We start from the raw sequence: 21088 nt of genomic DNA on the forward strand, positions 1-21088 counted from the left end.
TATTACTTTCGTAATTAAAAAAGGTGGATCAAAATGAAATGGTTAATACTATGATACATCTCAGATCAACAAAGCATATGCTCAATAAATAACGTTCACAGAGAAATCAAAATAAGATTCGTATGTTAATGCAAGAAACAGAACATTGATTTGATATTTAAATACAGCAAGAAAATACTCAAGAGACTTTAATAAATTTGTACCCAAAAGACAATAGCAAAAATTGCATACATTAACTGAGAAAAATTTTTAGAACACCCATTGGAAAAGATTAAGACTACCTTATTTTTTCCTGGATTGTAACTATTCAAGAATTATTAAAACATTTAAAAAACACATACATTAAAAAAGATATGCAAATTAAATTGAGCAACTAATAAAATATGAATGCATCTATTTTACATCCATAGTTAATATCACATTCAGTACTAAATATTTCAGCCAATTTTACTAGTTACTAAGCATAAAATAAAAAATATGGAGTAATATTTAAAAAAAAAAAATACTGAACCTCCATTACAAAATCATCTACAGAAAAATACACACATGATTACCAAGAAAATCAGCAGAATCATTGTCAATAAAATGGTTAAAATTGAAAATTCATTAAAAATTAACATTTTCATAGAAAAAAGTTGGCACAGAAAATGGAAATATAAATTCATCATCTATTACTCATATACTGAAAATGTTAAAAGTCAATTCAAGATTACACCATAAATGCTTTTTAAAAGTTTGAGAAATGAACTAAATATCAGATTCATTAACAGAATGTTTGTCAAGTCTCTTGAACATATATATGTATGAACGATTAAAAGAGTCACATAAAAACATCATAAGATGATTGATCCATATATTGTCAAATGAACATTTACAAAACATGTAATACTAAAAAGGAATTCATGATTTGACTCTAAATAAATTAAAAAAATGCTATCACTACAGCATTATTTGCCCAGTTTTTACATCTAAAAAATAAACAAGCAAACAGCTGTTAAGTTCTTCCTATGCTCTATAAAAACCCCTACTTCAGTAATAAACAAAATATTTTTTCTGACAAAATAGTTACTAAAATACCTTTTGTGTCTAAATATTTTTTTAAATAAAAGGTACTTTACATTCATGAGGCAGTGCCCCTCTCCTTGGATAAAAAGTGTGTTTCAAGGAAAAATTTAACAAATTAGTAATATGGGACATGTAAATGTCAGAATATCTAAAAAGTCGTCTAGAAAAATAAGTTGGGTTGTGATGAGTTCGGAAGATGCTGCCAAACTGCTTGTTAAACATGGCTTTTGTGAAAGTACTGTAAAAGAAAAAATGAAACAGATTCATTATACAAATTTTCAGTTTTTAAAAACGATGTCTCTTTCAAACAAAATGATTGACATTCATTAAAAAGATATACAAACATTAGAAAATGCATTTAGTTCTCTTTATTAATTCAACAGTTCTTGAAACTTAGTCCTCATGTCTATTGAAGATTTCTTATAATGTAGAAGTAATGCAATGTATAAATTTTGGATATTTGGCTTATTTTTATATTATTTGCAAATAAAAAATTAAAACAATCATTTATCTAATGCCTGCATTGAATTGAATTCTTTTTGGTTTTTGGCTCCCCTCCCAACTTGGTATATTTCTCATAATTCATAAGTTCAAATAGAAAAAAATTTCCATTTTGTCTTGATAGATATACAAATTTATTTTTTGCATCGATTTTGCACAACTTTTTGTAGTATTATTGCCTTTATTCTACAAATAAGAATTTTTTTTAATGTGAACCCATTTTCATTAAGGAAAAAATGAAGATTTAAATCTGAACAAAATTCTAATCCTATATCATCACTAAAACTATATTTTAAAATTTCAATAATAGAAATTGATAAAAACTCTAAAACTTCAATTAGGAAGTGTATCACTATGTACTAAAATGTCTTCTTATTACATTTAAATAAGTTTATAGCAAAGCATGCCAAAATTATAGGTAAAATTTAAAAACTGAAAATTTAAATATTACTTATGTAAAATTCATTGATAAAATTAAACTATGTTACCATTGAAAGTATCGGCTTTCAGTTTTTTTTTTTTAAATTAAAGAATGACCTATAAAATACTAATTTACTCTTATTTTAGACTTATGAAAACATCTTATCTACTTTTTTTTTCTCTGTCAAAATTATGTACAAATATATGTAATAATATTTATTAATTAAATAATATTTGAAAAAAACACTTTCATGCTAGAATTAGATGCGAAATACAACTGCTAATAAACGAAATTTAAGAAATGAATTAAAAGAAATTACCGGAGTTCGTCACGTTCAACTAAAAGTTGTTCAATAAAATCATCTGCCTCTTCAAAATCCTGAAATAAAATTTTAAATAACTTTTACATCATTCATAGAATAAATATACTATATAAAATAAAATGTTGCGAGAGTAAAAAGATGAATACTCAAAAGACAAATTAACTTTAATATACATGAGGAAGCAAGAAGTACATTAAACAAATTTAAAAATGAGCTTGATTTAAAAACTAATACATGCATCTGAATAAAAATCGATTTCAGTAACTAGTAATAAATTTTTATACGATTTTTTTTATGCATTTTGTTCTATAAGCAAGATACATAGACAAGTGCATATTTCTTAGTTTCTCCATTTCAACTTGAACCGTTACCGATAGTTGTTATAAAAGTTTTTAAAAAGATAGCAATTCCTAATGAAAGGTAGCAATAGTTCTGATCATTTTATAAGAGGAAAGACAGAAATAACATTCTTATATATTTTCAGATTATCAACCAAAATGACATCAATAAAACATGTATAGCACGAGTTTTTTTTAAAGTTCTGTTGATTTTAATATAAATTCATATTTTATATTCTTTTTTAGTACAAAACTTCAAAAAGAAACTGAACAATAAAAAATGTCTCAATGTTTTTACTTTAGTCTAAGAAGTAAATTAAGCAATAATCTGTAAAGAAAATAGAAGGTATTCTTAAATGACTTCCATTTCAAAACATGCATTTGTCTTAAATCCAAGAGTAAAATAAAAATTACTTTTTCAAATTAAAAAGCAATATGAAAATTACAGGTTATTTTATTCTAATATTCTCTCATTGCAGCATAACAAATTCAGAAATTAAAATAGGCATTAAATTCAGAATTAACATTTTTATAATTTATTCACAAAAACTATTGTAATAATGTATTATAGAATGTTATTGTATTAATTCATATTACATGCTAAAAAATCATAAGCAATCTATTAGTTCACATAAAAAAAGAAATCCTTGAAACTGCTTCATATTAAAATGCAAGAATGACGTTTAATTTAAACTGACATTCTACTTTTGAAGTTACACAATATTGATTTTATAATTTGATGGAAATTCCCCTTTCATCTTTTATACCAATAAGAGAACATCAATACCAATGAATTTAACGAGTACCAGAATTGTATACAAGAATAAAGATGCTACAATTTTTCTAGAGAAAATATTACAAAATGAAGATGATTTATGCCTAGGCATGAAAAATATTTTGCATACTAATAAAATTTAGTTGAAATGATTAAATAAAAACCCATATTCTTTAAACAAGAATCACAATAGTTCTCACTGAAAAACAACTTGACAGTTATAAAAAGTTTTAAAATAAAAACCAATAGTCACCTGCATTTCTTCTATCAGATGTTGCAGTGTTTGAAGCCATCCAACGTCATGTCGAAATTCCTCCGAATTCAAAATATTTATTTCTTTCTATAAAAAAAATTATAACAAGTTAAAATTTTAAAATGTTATTCTAACATACGCACAAAGCAATAATAAATTTATCTCAACACAATTTAAAATGAATTGATAATGTTTAATTTAACAAGGCAGTTCTCATTTAGTTTCTGAAAAATCTTACAGTATTAATACTAAAAGTTTTCAAAATTCCAATTCAAAAAATAATTAATTCATAAATAGTAATTCCATTCTAAATTTTAGTTAATCAATATTTCCATATAGATTTATTTATTGCATTATATTAATTATTCTATCTACTAGTGTTTCTTAATAATTATAAAACAATTCCGAAGTGAAAGCAGATAGTAAATTAGAGCAGTTTCCTGAATATTTAAAAATTCACCCTGCATATACAAAAAATAATTTAATGAAGCATCATAATTTAAGGAGGGATTATCAGAAAGAAAAGATTAAAATTGGATTTGCTTGTTAATATTAAAGAATATGACTGAAGTTTTTGTCATTAATATTTCCCAAACTGGGGAATTTCTGTATACAGGCTATTGTGGTTATAACTCTTAATTTAAGAAGTCCCAATTTAGAATGAGCAAATAGCATCTTGACTGTTATTTACGATATACAAGTAATAGTTACAACCGATATTTTTAACAATTAATTAACAGCAACTTATACACAGCTTCTTACAGTAAGTTCTTGTATTATTGCTCCAGTTCTCCACCCATGATGCAATGTCAAATCTGCTAGGTCAGTATATATTTGATCACCAAAATATAAAACGGCATTGCCATACCAGCCAGTCATACGCTGCAATTCATTCAAATTACCCTAAAATAAAATTAAATACTCACATTGAAAAATGATGACAATGCAATTTTCTCTGAAGAAAAATGATAGAGTATTACATTAACGCTTAAACACTGAAATAATTTTAATTGTAAAAGCAGAAAAATTGAGTACTAAGCAAATATGCCATCAGAATTTGGCAATTTAAAACAATACTAGGTTATTAGAGTCCAAATGAACCATCAGAATTAAATAACTTACTTCAATGTACACTTTCCCTTTATCCAAAGATAAAACCCTTTCCCAGAGTTGACTGTTGGAGGGTACATCATAAATCCTAAAGGGCCTGCAAAAGATATATATGCATCAATTTCTGAGCATTTTTCCCTCAAGGTAGAAAGGGGAGGGGGAACTTTCGTTTAGTTTTTATCATTATTTTTTTGTAACTTTTTTTTTTTCAGAACTATAATCTGTATTCAGCATATCAAGTCTTCAAGAATAACAGCAGTTTCATACAATTAAAAACTAGTTTCATTAACTGCAACATAATCTGGAATCTTTATAATTTATTACAGAGTTTGCATTTCTTCATTAATTTCTATTATATATTAAATGGAATATTTTTTCTTAAAGATTAGTTTATCTAGTATAATGCATCTTAAAACATTACACTAATAATCTAGTCAATATTTTTAACTTGTAACTATAGTCAAATAACCAAGAATTAAGAATACAAACATGAAAATTATAACAAACCTTTAATATAGAAACTTTGATATTTTCCATTCTTTAAACATATCAAACAAATGATGATAGCAATAAGCATTTAAAATAACTCACCTGCTTTGATCCATAAAAAATTTGGGTTTTCTTGCTTGAACTACTATTACATCAAAAAGATCTGCCCAGTTAGGACCTATCATGTACTTCATACCATTATCACTAAGAGAAAAATAATAATTGTCAAAATATTTGATTTTCAATTACTTTTTTTGATTAATGAAAACAATGAATCAAATTTTATAGACAAAAAGGGGAAAAAAAAGCATAACAATTCTCTAACAATATTTATTCCTTTATTAGATGCATATATCCTTGTTTTTTTTTTTAAAAAAAAAAAAAACAGTTCTACAACAAATGCAAGAATCTATTGGACAAATAAAAGCTTGCTTAAACTGCTCATTATCCAACTCAACATAGGGACAATAATTATAATGCAACACCACCTCACCTGAAGGTAAGTGAATAAAGTTGGAATAAGTTCAAATTTCCATTTACTTTGCTTAGATAAAATAAATGGCAAAACATTCAAATTCTACAGTAATATTTTATTCAGGCATTTTTAAAAGTATACTTTTGAACAATATTAAAACTCTTTAAAAGTAAGCACACGTCAATTTTCTTGTATAATGACAAATTTTTAATATTCTAAAGATGTTGCACTAAAGACATTTGCAATTAGATTGACAAGTCATATTTTTTAATCAAATAAATATATAAAAACTATAAATTCCATCAATTACAGAATATCATAGTAGTATTAATACTTTGCCAAGTTTAATTACATTACCGTTTCATTATGCTCATCCAGTGTTTATAAATTATAGTGAAATTAAGTATAATTGTATACAAGCATTAGAAGTCCCAATAAATGAAATCATGTACATTCTCCCTTGAGAATAAATCCTTAAAAAGTTGAAAGTAGAAAGCTAATTTGACGAATTTATAAAAAGAGAAGCTTCATAAAGCATACTGTCTACAGACTCAAAATGCTTATATTAAACATATATATATAAATATTGTACAAAGAAATGATGAAAATTTATTCTACTAAGATATACTAAATTCATTTTATAATGAAATTAAAAAAAATTCATAATATACATAATTAACAATTTTATGGTTGCTCTTTTTTACATATGCAATTGCCATTTTCAGTAAATAGTTCATCTATTACACACAATATAAGGCGAGGATAAGAATTTTATAACAGTCTTCCAGATCATTAAACTTGCTTTTACAAATACAGTTCATTGTATTTCTATTGAATATACAATAGCATAAAGAAAATGAAATAAAGCATTCAATAAAATATTTTTTAAAAAATGACAAGTAACATTAATTAGGAGATTTTGTTTTCAAAGAAAGTCGACGCACGAAATACTCACACAAACTTGAAAGGACTGTTTGTGATTAAAAACATTTTCTTCCCAGCTGCCTTTAACCTATGAAGAAACCTAGGCATATCTGGATGATTTTCAAGGTATTGCCCTAAAATGAAAAAATAGTAAAAATACAGATAAATACGGAAGAATTATTAAAGTTGATATTAAATGCTAAGCAACCTGTAAATATAAAAAGATCACGACACATTTTCAAATAAGATACAAATAAAATAACCATTTTAATTTACTATTTAACATGTGTATAAGCAATTAACTACTCCACTGTGTTATTTTGCATATAAAAGATTGCATATTATTTTCAATAATAGAAAAATGGACAAGAATATTAAGAATTTCTTACAAACTGGTATTTGATAAATGAAAGCTTTTAAAGAATTCAGGCTGAGAAAGATACAATTCTTTCCCTGATAGTATAAAAGACAAATGTATAAGCAGTTCATTACTGGGTAATTCAATTGTATAGAAGAGATTTTTTTAAATCTCAAACAAGTACTTCTAACACACCAAAAGTAACAAGAAAGAAAGTTTTGATGTTGCAATTATGGATAGATAATAATAAGACTGCAACCTATACTTTGAATTTCTATAGATTTTAATTTTTCAATTTCAAAAATTGAGATTTTAAATAAGTAAATCCTGCTAATTTTTTAAAAAGAGCCAATTTTCTTCTTTCTTTATGATCAAAAGATAATATTAGTGACAATAATTGTCATGTGCAATATGTACATCAACTTAAATTGGATAGAATATACCTTAAGAGTATAAAAGAATGTTTTATCAGAACACATTTAGGTCTCATTCGGACAGTATTAAAAAAAAAAAAAAAAAAAAAAAAAAGCTAAGAAATTCTTTTATAGCAATTACATTCTAGTTTTTTTTTTTTTTTTTTTTTTAATATTTTTTTCAAATTATTTTTCCAAATTTGTACATATAAAATTATCAAAAACCAATTTTCAAGCAAAACATTTATTTGATAATCTAGATCTATAAGTAAATATAACGAAAAGGTAAAGATAGGAAAATTTTTCTATTTTAACAAGAAAATAACTTCTATATACAATACAAGAAACACGAGATTCCTTTAAAGATCACAGTTTAACATCCAGATATAAATGTTAATTAACTGCAAGAAATATAATACAATATCCAATTTGATAAAGAAACATGGACTAATAATTGCACAATTAGCATAGCAAAAACAATAAAACAGAATAAATAGGTATGGAAGAATGAAACCTTTATTGTTTACAAGCACCTACTATACAAAACAGTGTTAAAAATCTTCCTCTTTAGCTTTAGAGTGAATTTTTCAGAAAAGTGCTATTGTTCACCAAAAAATTAAGCATAAAGAGTACACAGCAGATTCAACGATTGATAAGGTGAATTCAGTTATTGCAAAATAACCAATACATTAATGGTTTCATAACTCGAGTCCTCAGGGGGGGGGGGGAGAGACTACACTTTAATATGCTATAATGCATACAAAATAAATAAAACTGCTTTAACTTAAGCCATTATTTTAAACTGCTGCTTACACAAAGTCATTAAATATTGCTTACCCTCAAGAGATCCGACATACAGGTGTTTATCACAATAATGTAAAAACTTGTGCATAAAAGTGACATTTTTAAATGCGCTTCACAAGCATTAATATAATAACATCCAGTTGGGTTTTTTTCATAAATGGTAATGTATATATTCTGGCAGTATATGTTAACTTTATTGAAATGCTGCAATTCTTATATTTTTTTTAAACCGTAAACTGTCGGACCTCTCAGATTTTCAAAGAGGCCGAATTGTCTAATTGGAGCCCGTCTAACTGGAGCAAGTGTGATCGAAACATCCGAACTTTTTGGCATTTCTAGAGTTACGGTGTATAATGCCATGGCAGAATAGATACAGCACGACAATAGAAGCTCAGCAAAGCAAAATAGTGAACGGAAAGAGAAATACAATGAAAGAGACCTACGGGTATTGAAGCGGATTGTAATGTCTAAAAAGCAAACAACTGTAGCAAAAGTGACCGCAGAGCTCAATCCCATTCTGTATTCTCCAGTATCAGTGATTACAGTTAGAAGGTCCCTTCATGAACAGAACATTTATGGCAGAGCAGCAATTCCCAAGCCACTTACCAGGTACGTTAATGGTAAACGTCGTCTACAGTGGCGTCACACTCACAAAACCTAGTCGATTGATAAATGGAAGAAAGTAATATGGTTTGATGAATGCTGTTTCAACTTTTACCGACAATAGGACGTATGTACGTTTGGAGGACACCTGCACAAGTGTATGATCACGATCGTCTCCTTCCAACTGTCAAGCATGGAGATGGATCTGACATGATATGGGCAGCCATGCTGTGGTTTTCTGCTGGACCAATCTTAACCCTGAAGGGAGGGATCACTGGGGAGAAGTATATAGAAATTTTAGCTGACCAGGTCCATCCTATGATGCAAACTTTGTTTCCTGCAAGAGATGGAATTTTCCAAGATAATAATACACCTATCCATACAGTGAGACTTGTCCAATCATGGTTTGATGAACACAAGGATGAAGTTATAACATCTGTCTTGGCTCGTACAATCACCCGACCTCAATATCATTGAACCATTATGGTCTATTTTAGTGCGTTCAATATGGAATCAATATCTTTCACTGGTAACTCTACTAGAACTTCCACAATATCTCCAGGAAGAATGATACAATACTAATACAAAATTCTAAATACTATTCAACACTTGTATGGATTGATTCTTAGATGAATCCTAGCTGCATTACAAGTCAAAGGCAGTTCTATACCATACTAATAAAGGATTTTTTTTTTATAAATCTAAGGTGCTTCCATTATTTTTATAACTGTATGCCAGATTAGCTCTAGTAGGTTGTTGACCACCAAAGAAATCTAATAAGGGGGTCGGATATTAAGTCTCCCTTAGAAAGTTGGATGCAACCCAGAATGTGATCTAGTGAAGCTGGATGGTTGCAGCATTTCTTACAATAGGATGGGTTTTTCTACAACTTTCAAAGGAAAGGCACTTAAGGTGACCACTTTTTAGTCTAGCCAGAGCAGTCTGGGAACCATAGTCACATTTGATTTCTAGCAGAATGCCAGGGAATGTTCCCGTATACCATTTGTGCGCAGGTGGAATACACCATATTAAATTGATTTTAGATCTTGCAATTGAGTATAGATCCTGATAAAAAAAAAAAAAAAAAAGTGAAGAGTCAGTAGCCGTTTTATTCTCACTACCCTCTTTGGCCAATCAGTGATCTCATTACCACTAATGTTTACATGCAACGAGGTCCATTGGTGGTAGACATCATGGTGTCGAGAAATCTTCCTCAGTTTAGTAGAATAGATTTCATCTTTTGCAGAGTACCAGCCACTAAAATGTTGCAATGCACTACAACTGTCCAATAAAATCCATAGTTCCCCAATATCACAGTCGTAAGATACGTTAGCATCAAACCCTACATTATCGCAATTAACTCACAGAAACGCCAGACCCCTCTTCGGTCATTAAATAAAAGTGAGAAGTCTTTAAAATTTTATTGGAAATTTCGGCATTGAAATAATTACATTTTTAAAAAGTTAGATCTGACAAATCAGCAGTATGCTACAAAAATGATATAAAAAGGTCAGGTAAACTAGTTCCAAGATGTTCTGTTAAATATGATCTTTTCTTACTCCAACAGGAAGAAAAAAATATTAATAGCCAAGATCTAAATAGAAAAGGATTTGTAACAATGATCTGTCATGCCATCAAATGACCTTACTTCTCTTCTCTCCAGAGTGAAATTATAATTTTGAGACTTGTCAGAAACAGCAAGAGGTTACCTTTCTATTTGATAACATAGTTGCTCATTAGAATTACAGGTTTAAATAATTGCTGTCATTTAGTTTACGAAAGTTTTTGCATTGTTCTGACAGTTAATAATTGAAGGTGCTTTATTTATCCCATAATGTTCACTTCCAAAGATTAAGAGAAAACAAATTAAAAACTTAATATAAAGGGTCAAATGATTTTCTACCAAGATTAAGATAAACAGTGGCTTAAGTTTAGTATAATATGAATACATTTACTACAATTATTAAATATACAATATTATTAATACAACATTGTTTATTTTTTTTATACCAAATTGCTGTTAAAAAGTGATTACAGACGAGTTTAGAAATTAACAGAAAATCACCAATATTATACAGAAACCACAAATCCATTATGTATCACACAAAGAAACCATTTATTAAAATAAAAAATAAAAATCTCATTTTGATTTCCGTTTACCAAAGTTTAAACAAATTTTCTATTTTGTATCATTTCTCCAACTTAATAACATAGCATGAAGATGAAATGTACAAGACTTAAAACTGCAAGCTTAATGCACAATTTCTGAATTATAAAAATATGTGGAAACAGATCATTAAAAATTAGCAAGTCCCTCCCATCCTTACATAGAATAACCAGGCCTGTCAAGATAAAACAATTATTTCCTTTTAGAGAGTAAAGCAAAAATCATTACTTACCAATAGTATCCTCATCCAGAAGTTTATGCATCACAGGATGTATATTTTGTACAGCATTCTAAAGTTAAAAGTATAATCAGAAAATAAGTACATACTTGCAAGATTTTTAAAAAAAATCAGTTGAATACTAAAGAGTAGCAGCCTTTAAAGAAATTATCAATTAAATTTAAATAATTTGATTTCAAATTCTAAATGAAGATGTATGCTGTGTATATATGGCAAAATATGATCAGAATAATTTATCAAAGCTATACAAGAATTCTGAATATGCATATATGTTTATTTAAAAGTTTAATAGTTAGCAGTTGAAAAATTTCAATCCCACAAAATCCAAAGCATTTTTTTATTAGCCAAGTTATTTAGCAGTGATAAGGACAATCCAAATGTTTAATTATTTCAGAATAAATAAATCTAACATTTTATTTATTACTCTTCGATTTTCAGTTCCATTCATTTTCATTTGTTGGCTTTAGGAATAAAATGCCAACCCATTCCATTAAAATAATTGAATTTGTTCGCATTTTTATTTGAAAATGAGACAACACAGATAAGTTAAATTATCACTAAAAGGTTTATGTTGTAACTTGCTATTGCTTCATCAAGATGATAATTTTCTCATGAAAGTTTGTACAAACTTTGTAAAGAATAGTACAAGTTTGTGCAAATAAAAGTGTGGAGTAAAAGAATAGCAATATCTTTCTTATTTGATTATAACAGTTGCTTGAGAATTCAACTTTTTTTTTTCACCCCCATCAAAGTAACAAGTCATTTTAGCCACATAATAATGATGGTGTTAATTTTCAACAACTTGCAAGTTCGTAATAACACATAAAAAAATTTACAAAATATATTTTGAAAAATTTATATAATAATTAAACTATTTACAGTCTGCACATTCATAAAATTAAGATTTGACGAGGCTGTATAAAATACCTGGGTAAATGCAACATTAAAAAACATTAAAGAATAATTTCTAGTTTTTAAAAAAAAAGAATTTTTTAAAATTATAATAAAAAGAGAACCTATAAAAAGAATGCATCTGAAATGCAAGATGTTCTACAATATTCTAAAAGAAAATTAAGGTTAAGTAAGATTATACCTATTGATTGAAATAAAAGTTCAGAATAAAAGCCTTATTTGAAAATTACATCATTTTTAATGAAAGATTTTAATACGATAATTCAATATATAAGTTATTAAAACAAGATAGACCTCAGAAGCAAGCCTTTCAAAACAACTTTTGAGCATTTTATCCAATTATCTTTTAATTCCCAAAATTTTAAGCAAAAGCAGGTTAACTTGCTCTACTAGACATTTAGATTCAATAAAAGAAATATGATCCATTTCAAATATATATCATTTACGTATCACAAAATCGACATTCCACCACAACTCTTAAATCAAGAATGCAATGTATCATAAAAAGCATAAGAGTTTTACTAACACAAGATATTCTAAAGATATTCATATCCAAAAATTATTCAAGAAATAATTATATTTTTTAACATAACACTAGATTTATTATAAATGTACATGTTTGATAATAATTTTACAGTATAATATACCAATAACAGGAAATACTCATTCATAATGAGTAATAAGCCAACCTTACTTGTATATCATAAGACAGAATTTCCGGATGGTAAGCTATATTCTGTTTCTCAAAATAATCTGTAACATTAGACAGAAGGCAGATCTCTGGCACAGAAAACAAATCATTCAGCTGCTTCATTCTTGCCTAAAATATTTAAAGCGCTGTATTAAAATAAAACCATAGTAATAGCTTCTATTTTATATACTAAATTATGTCACAAATACACATGCATTTGTAACAATGCGAGACAAATTATTCATTGCATGACAAGAACTTAAAATTAAAATAAAATTCTATTTTGAAATGGCTAATTTATTATAAAGACATCTAGATTATAATTCAACATTACAAGAATTCATAAAATATTTTATGGGGGATTTAAGATATATAAAAATCTCATTTTTAATTTAAAATTCTATTGAGAATCTAAAAAGAGTTTTTTTTTTTTTTAAGTCAGGGATATTTTTTTAATATTATAAAATAAATCAAGCAATACTTTAAAACCAAATAAAATTCTTTAAAAATGATAAAGTAATAAATTTTTTCTAAATGGGAATAATATAGCAAGTATATCCATCCATGTTAAAGGAGCTTTCTTATAAAAAAAATTAATTACTTCTGAACCATTTCCTCTTATCATTTCCTGAGGTATATAGGAACCTCCATAAATTTCGATCACAGCTTCTTTACTTAACTGGGTCATTCCCCTAAAACATAAAGTTAAATGGGAAAACAATAAATCACAACAGTCAAGTTAAAACTGCTGTTTTAATAAGCGATTCTACAAAATAAATGGCCATTTCTCAATTAAATTAGAAAAAAAAAATATTAATAACAGATTTCCAGAATATTTTAAAGAATTTGTAAAACTTCAATTTTAAAGGATTCAAGAATTTCTAATAAAGCTATTTTCACTTCAGAAAAAGAAAAGAATGAATTTATTTACTCAAGTCTTTACTTGAATGAACAAATATTTTTTAAAAGAATCTATATACTCTTAATATGGAGAAAATTTAATTTTAATATTCTCTTTCTATTGATTATTTTCTTAGAAATATATTCTTTCTAATATTGTCAGACACTGATAAATTTGTAAAAATTCTTTAAATATTTAGAATTGGATGCAGATATGCAATTAGGAATAAGTAATTTTACAGTTTTTGGGTTAAATACAACAAACTTTCTGAACAGTACACATTTTATTATTCAAAGAATATTAAATATGTTTAACCATCAAATAGTTAAAGATTCTTTTAGTAAAATTACTATGTATTTTGCAAGTAGAAGAGATTAAGTAAAACAAAAAGTTGAAATTTGTATTATACGAGGAAAATATAAATGATCTTACCTATACACACTCTCAAACTGAATTTGATGAAAGGAATCTATTTTCATCAAAACACCCTGAAATAATTTTATTGCATATATTAAACTGAATGACAAATCGTTTTTAATAATAATTATAATATTGTATATTATTAACAGCTTGCTTCAGGTTAAATGTTTCAAATCCTTAATACCAAAATCTAAGCAATATTTTGCATAACAATGAAAGAAAGCTGTTTAAGAAGCTAATATTAAGAATAAAGCTAGATAAAAAAAATAACAAGATTATCATTTCTATAAGTGAAATGACAGATGAAAATGTAACCTATATTTAAATTGTTAGTCAAAAACTTAGAAGTTTTAGGAGTCATTGTATCCTAGAAATAAATATGCAACAAGAAAAGTTACAATTACTTAAGATTTAAGGTAAAAATATTTCCAGATTAAAAAAAAGAGGGATTTTAAAAACTGCAAATAAAGGCAATGAATAATAATAAAAAATTAATAAATTTCATTTTAAATTTAACAAATAGTCAGAAAGTCTAACAATTTTATATAAAATGAAATTTCTAAAGATGTAAAAAACTTTAGATTAAAACTAAAAATATAACAAAACAATTCATTTTTTTAACAGTATACTATCTCCTTCAAAAAAGACAATTTTTATTCCAAAACATTCAACGATGGGATACAGATTAAGTGAAAACCATTTCTTCAAATAAATTTAACAATGAGAAAAATTGTAACTAAAACTAAAATCCTAATTCACAAAATAACCTATATTTAAATATGCTGAAAAAGACTCGATTATTTTTTTTAAAAATCTAGGTTCCAACTAGAATAAATGTCCATCATATAAATTATAATGATTTGTAATGTGGTTTCCTAGCACAGTTCATACTGCTGTAGGAAAGATAGTTTTACAGACAGCTTTATTTGATGCTGATTGGAGACCGGATTAATGACCTCTGGGCTAGGCAACAAATTGGACAATTAGAATTTTCAGGAATTCTGGTAATAAGACCAACAAGAGACAAGTTATTTTGATTGTTTGAAAACCTATTCTCTGCTTCTGATCAAGCCAGAGTCTGTCATATAGTGAGAGTGAACATGTGGCAAGTCTTATAGTTAGGGTCGAGTTAAGCAGTACATTAGTTGGATCAGTTCAGTGAAGTGTTGAGTGGAGTAAAACTTAAGCGAATTGCCAATTGAAACATGCACCGAGTCTTGGTAACAAGTAGTGAAACAACATCGAGACATATATGAAGTAGCCAGCAATATAGTAGCAAGTTGGCAGTTTTATATATCTAAAGCAAAGAGACAATGAAGAATAGTAAGCATTTGGCGAGACCTTAGTGAAAAGCCTTGTGGTATCTCTTTTCCTGCCGAGTTCTGTCTGGCCGCTTTGTGTGCTGTTCTGGTCATTTACTACTTGCAGACTACAGCTTGTTCTAAATGCTGCTGTGTATTATTTGTGTACATCTCGGCTGTGTTTTGTCATCTGTGTATTTGTATTAATAAATGATCACTTTTTAGTGAAGCCTGTTAGAACCCACTAAAGTCGAATATTTTCTATGCATAGAATTTAATTTCAATAATAGCACAATATCTTGGCATTATAGAGAATATAATGTTAATCATTTCCATTATTTACCTTTATAGAAGGCAAATTTTTCTAAAAGCCAATTTTTCATTAAGATCTATAACATTTAGTATACATTAGCAAAGACATTTTTAGTAGTAATAAAATTTGTATATATTCAATATTTCACTTTAACGCAGAGACAATAGAAACTATTTTTCAGTTATCATTTAAAGCTTTACATCTATTCAGAACTTAATTCAATTTACAATAAGATTTTGCATATCTTAACCAATACGAAATTTAATATACAGTACACTCCCGAGTATCAGGCCCAATATGGAGGAAGGGAAGGCCAGATATAAAAGCCGGATAGACTGGAGTTTTATAAACTTATTTCTTTTCCTAATAATACTAGAAGTTTTTATACCAAAACTTACTGTTGTAATGTGCATTTTCTCACTTTTTATTGAGTATTAAAACCCTCCATTTATCTTATGTCGCATAGAATGTAGACGTAGCTGTGGTCCAGTGAATCATAGAAGCAATTTCCGGTTACGCGTCAGTTAAAATAGAAGGCTCTCTACTGGTAATTTATATATGTTTATATACTGCACTGTATATTTCAAGCATTTATTACAGAAAAAAATTAGTAAAAAGGACAAACATTTCAATATAAATTTTGTAATGCCCAACTTAAATGCAGGAAACATAAATTGTAAGCCCAATTTCAGCAGAATGCTGCTTTTTTTCCCTCTCACAACTAGTATATTGCACACTACATGTAGGAGGATCATAGCAGTCAGCACTTCCAATATCTTGGCAATATTGCCAATGTAATGTCTTGTCTGTATTTAATTATGATTTTTAAAAAATAAACTAGGCAGGAAAGTTGCAAACCGGATACTCGGGAGTGTACCATCCTTGGTTTGGTTTATAAAACTGCTCCTTTACGAAACTGAAAATATTTTTTGACCAAGATAATGAAAGATCAATTGGTTTTGTAATGAATTTGACATTTTTAAGCAGAAGTTTCTCTGTTCAGTTTATTTCTTCATTAGACTTTATATTTTCCCCAAGATTAAATATCATGCTCAAAGAATATAATCAGAAATGATTCGATTCCAAGACTGGTTTCAAAAGAACTTAATTATTAACAAATTTGATTTTCTTTGTATATAGTTTTCAGAATATTGAAAATAAATTGGTAATTAACAATGAAAAAATATTTTTAAAAAGACGAAAGATTTTAAGTTTTCTAGAATTGAAAAATATATATTGCAATAGTAGCTTGATCCGATAGCAATGGCCATTTTCTTGTATTGCAAATTTTGATAATCTCATGTCAAATTTAGAATTTACAAAAATGTGCAACTTTAAGATACAACTTCTTTTAACCAGATCAAAAATAAAATAATTCGAAAGTCGACAAAGAATTGCAAAATTAATTTTCCAATTAAGAATTGGCAAAAACTGTTAGAAATTCTCAGATAATTATCTTGATTTCTAAAATCAAGAATATGCATGCTTTTGCAATATAATTATATCAAATTAAAACAAAGTACTCTTATTAAAAACACTTTTATTTAAAAATAAGATAAAAATATAAAAAAACTTTTAGAATAAGTGACAAGTTAAAAAAATTTTAGACAAAATAAAATATTACCTTTTGCATATCATAATGTAAACCACGAATTGCAAATCCAGGTTGATATGTTAACTTGAGAATGTCTTTAGGATACTGCAAAAGAAAAGCATTTAAAAACTAAAATAATTAAATTAACTATAGAAATTATTTTAAATTACAATTCAATAACTATTTAAAAATTCTGTAAAATACATAAATATAAAAAAATTTAGAAGTACAAAACAATGAAATACTTACCTTAAATTTATTTACAAGAAAGTCTCTTCCTAAGTTATAAATCAAATAATGTAATGATTCTTTATATACTGCTAAAGTATAATCGTAATCAAATCCATATACTTGTATTTGGGAGAGATTCAATTCATTATTAGCAAAAACACCAAGAGGATTCACTTCAGGTGGGGGTAAATTAGCTACAAATAAAAATTAAATAAAGATTCATAAAACAAACTGAAGCAATTTTAAATTTTAGAAAATAAAGGAGTTTGCTTTTCTTTGCTTTTTGCAAGTTCAAATATAAATCAATTTAGTATTTTTAATGCATGCACAATGCAGAACTGTAAAGACTATTTAAACTATCATAAATTATCTTTAAAATTCTCGGAATATATTTGCGATTTACTTTGATAAAGTTTTTAAAAGCAGCTTTGAATTTAAAAAAAAAAAAAAATGAAGCAATTAGATTTTGAGACATTCGACAAAATATTATCAATGAATGCCAATCTTAAACATTTAATAAATAAAAAATTTTCAAACATTTTTTTCCCAAAATATTTTTAGAAGCTGTAAATAAAAACACAGTATTGCCTTACTTTGTTTTCCCCCATCAATTAAAATTCTTTTTGGCACTCCTTCTAATTTCTCATGGTTGAAATGTATTAAAATCTTCAAGTCCACATTTTCAAAATTTTATGCTTCATGCCAAATATTTCAAACATATGAGAAAATTTAATAGATTGATCTTTAAAAAAACAGAAATATTTTTAAAAATCATGTGCAAACAGAATTAAAGTTATTTTTGTCAGTACAAATTTAGAAAAAGAACAGACGACATAAAGAAAAAAAAATACATTGCAGAAATCCATTTTGGATTATATGCTTTTATATAAGAAACAATAATTGAATATTTGTCTAGAATCAGAATTAATATTGTATTTACAATGATAAAATGGTTATCAAAATTTATATATTTTATGCTAAGAAAGAATAACCCTTTGTACTCAAGGACTTTGCAATAACTCGAGGAAAGAAATGATGTAGTTGATGATCCAGAGTTGCTTCTTGAATGCAACAGGTTACTTACATCAAAGATAATTATTCATACCGACATTATGAAAACGAAAAATATAACAATGTTTTAATATTCCTCCATTTAGTTAGTAGATCAGTAGAAGTATAAAGAAGAGTATTGTCAGAAATTAGAATTAGATATTCGAGGCAAGTGAAAGAATAACAAATTTATAATAATTATGAACATTTGCAAAGTTTCGATGTCTTTCTTGTCAAGCAATTTTACCTATGGTAAGTGGCATAATTTATATTTTCTTGTCACTAACAATTCTAGATCCTTTCAAAATTATTAAGGGAGGATTTTATATCTCACCCCCCCCTAAACACGTAAATGTTCTTTACAAATAAAATTTTAAAAAAAATCTATTAATATATTTTAACTAAATTTAAAAAAAGGTAGAATCCAATACAAATCAAGATTTTTTTTTAATGAAAAAGCTATTTAAATTAATTTTTTTTTCAATAATTCCATTTAGTATTATTAAAATAGTTTTTTTTTTTTCGAACTCTCTCTAGCCAAGAAGCAGGAGAAATAAAACAAATCTTGCAAAAAATAAAGATTCAATTTTTAATAACCAAGATTCTTAATTACTTGCATACTAAAAACAATGACAACTTCAAAATTTATACATTTTTTTTACTTGTAATTATATTTACACAGTATACCCTAGAACTTCAACATTCTTATCAACTTATTCAAATAATTTAGAATTATTTTTTACATCCCTTTATTTCCGAGTTTTTATTTGTAATAAAAGATGATTCAGAAAAGAATAATATAAAGTGCATTAACACTTAATACAAGACCATAACTGAAAATCAGCGCGTGGATATCCATTAAAATTATTTGAAACTTAATTCAATATGTGCAGATGAAAGTAGAGAGCAAGTTGAAAAATTTATTATGTGCAAGAAAAACCATTATATTTCAAGATATTTATAAAAATTACTTAAAGTAATTTATATTTAAAATTCAGATACAGAAAATGTTAAAAGACATCTATTCTAGTACAGGGTTTAATATTGCTTATTTTCAATGGATTTAACCCGAAGAGGGCAAAAGAAAATATATCAGCCAATCTTGTATTTTTTTTTACATTATTCACTTTAAAACAAGCTTTCAGAAAAGCCAAAGCAACATCAGCATAGCAAAGTAGTTACACTATGTTTCACCACAAAAGACAAGGCTTGCAAGGAAGTCGGTTTTAATTCAAATTTCATTTTAATATTTATATTGTTTGAATTATAAAAAAACATAATCACAATTAAAAAAAAGACATAGCAAATTTTTAAAGCTTTTTGCAAATATACTACGTTGTGTATTTTTTTAAACAACTCAATCTATAAAATAATTTACATTACATAGCATCTGACAGAAATAAGTTCTTATTTTAACTGTTGTCACAATAGTACAGGTATTATAATTATCACAACTTCTTTAAAGAAAAAAGACAAAATTAAACTTCACAACAGACTTGAATCTACAGAATCCTACGAATTTCAATAGTGATCAAAATTTGTCTTAAGTGAACTGAAAAGTAAGAATATTTAAATAAAATAAAAAGGCAGCAAGACATTCTGAAACATTCTATTTAGAACATAGAATTCCACTATACTAAACAAAATACTCTCTGCATTTGGCATCTACCAAATCTAACATATTTCAAACCATCATAATTAAAAATCTTATTTCAAAAATGGACTTGAAGAGGAAAATAAATCCAACAGTGAAAGTTACAAAAAAAATGGAAGAGCAATGTTTATGAAATATTATCCAAATTAGTCGCATTTTCAGCATAACGATATATAGTAGTTGATTTAACTATATTACTTAATAAGGATAAAAATTTAGGCGGAAATAAAATTTCGTTCCGAAACATATTCCCTTATTTCTGCAACCTTAATTTGACATATTGCACCAAGACAGTTTTCAAATATTATAAATACTAATAAAACATGCTATGCAATATTGTTAGTTCAAAATTTGTACTGCAGAGTATTTATAATGCTATTTTTAAGCATGTTTTATTATTTTTACCTTCATATGCTTGTTTGGCAACATAGTACTTTTCCAAAAGGTTATCCTTATCCGATGCTTTATCGCCTGTACTTCTTGAAAACTGCAACGCATTTTTCCTGAAAACACTTTTGGAATTTAAAAGGGCTGTTATTACTGTTTGTCGTCCTTTAACATGTAATAATGTCCTAAGCGCAGCTGATGGATGCATGACGGTAAGATACACACGTTTCTCCCTTCCTTTGCCGCGTCTCCCCCTCCCCCTTTATACCCAAACGTAAACATAACCTTTTAAGATAGTTGCCAAAGGTTTATAGAAATTTCATATTTTTTTTCCATTTAATTAATTATATTTTGTAAGGTATTTATCCCTTTTTTTAT

The 21088-nt window shown here is 26.9% G+C and overlaps 1 protein-coding gene across 1 annotated transcript; it reads right to left on the reverse strand.

The window, feature by feature from the left end:
- Positions 1-1035: 1035 nt before the first annotated feature.
- Positions 1036-20988, reverse strand: LOC129963265 (5'-nucleotidase domain-containing protein 3-like). The gene is made up of 14 exons (XM_056077509.1): positions 20729-20988; positions 17638-17813; positions 17419-17493; positions 14193-14248; positions 13461-13551; positions 12863-12988; positions 11251-11308; positions 6705-6807; positions 5377-5478; positions 4798-4882; positions 4438-4578; positions 3676-3762; positions 2307-2365; positions 1036-1303 (listed from the first exon to the last, which is right to left on the reverse strand). Exons 1-14 carry the CDS (start codon positions 20916-20918, stop codon positions 1099-1101), a joined length of 1554 nt encoding a protein of 517 aa, XP_055933484.1. The 5' UTR covers positions 20919-20988; the 3' UTR covers positions 1036-1098.
- Between the last annotated feature and the right edge of the window lie 100 nt (positions 20989-21088).

Source organism: Argiope bruennichi, chromosome 3 (genome assembly GCF_947563725.1).
Source record: "Argiope bruennichi chromosome 3, qqArgBrue1.1, whole genome shotgun sequence".
Lineage (NCBI taxonomy): Eukaryota > Metazoa > Arthropoda > Arachnida > Araneae > Araneidae > Argiope > Argiope bruennichi.

Coding starts and splice junctions, on each gene's coding strand:
- LOC129963265 (XM_056077509.1), bottom strand. CDS start 20,918: ATGCATCCATCAGCTGCGCTTAGGACATTATTACATGTTAAAGGACGA. Junction 11,309..12,862: donor TTCTGTCTTATGATATACAA/GTAAGGTTGGCT, acceptor TTTTAACTTTAG/AATGCTGTACAAAATATACA. Junction 3,763..4,437: donor CAATAATACAAGAACTTACT/GTAAGAAGCTGT, acceptor TTTTTTTTATAG/AAAGAAATAAATATTTTGAA.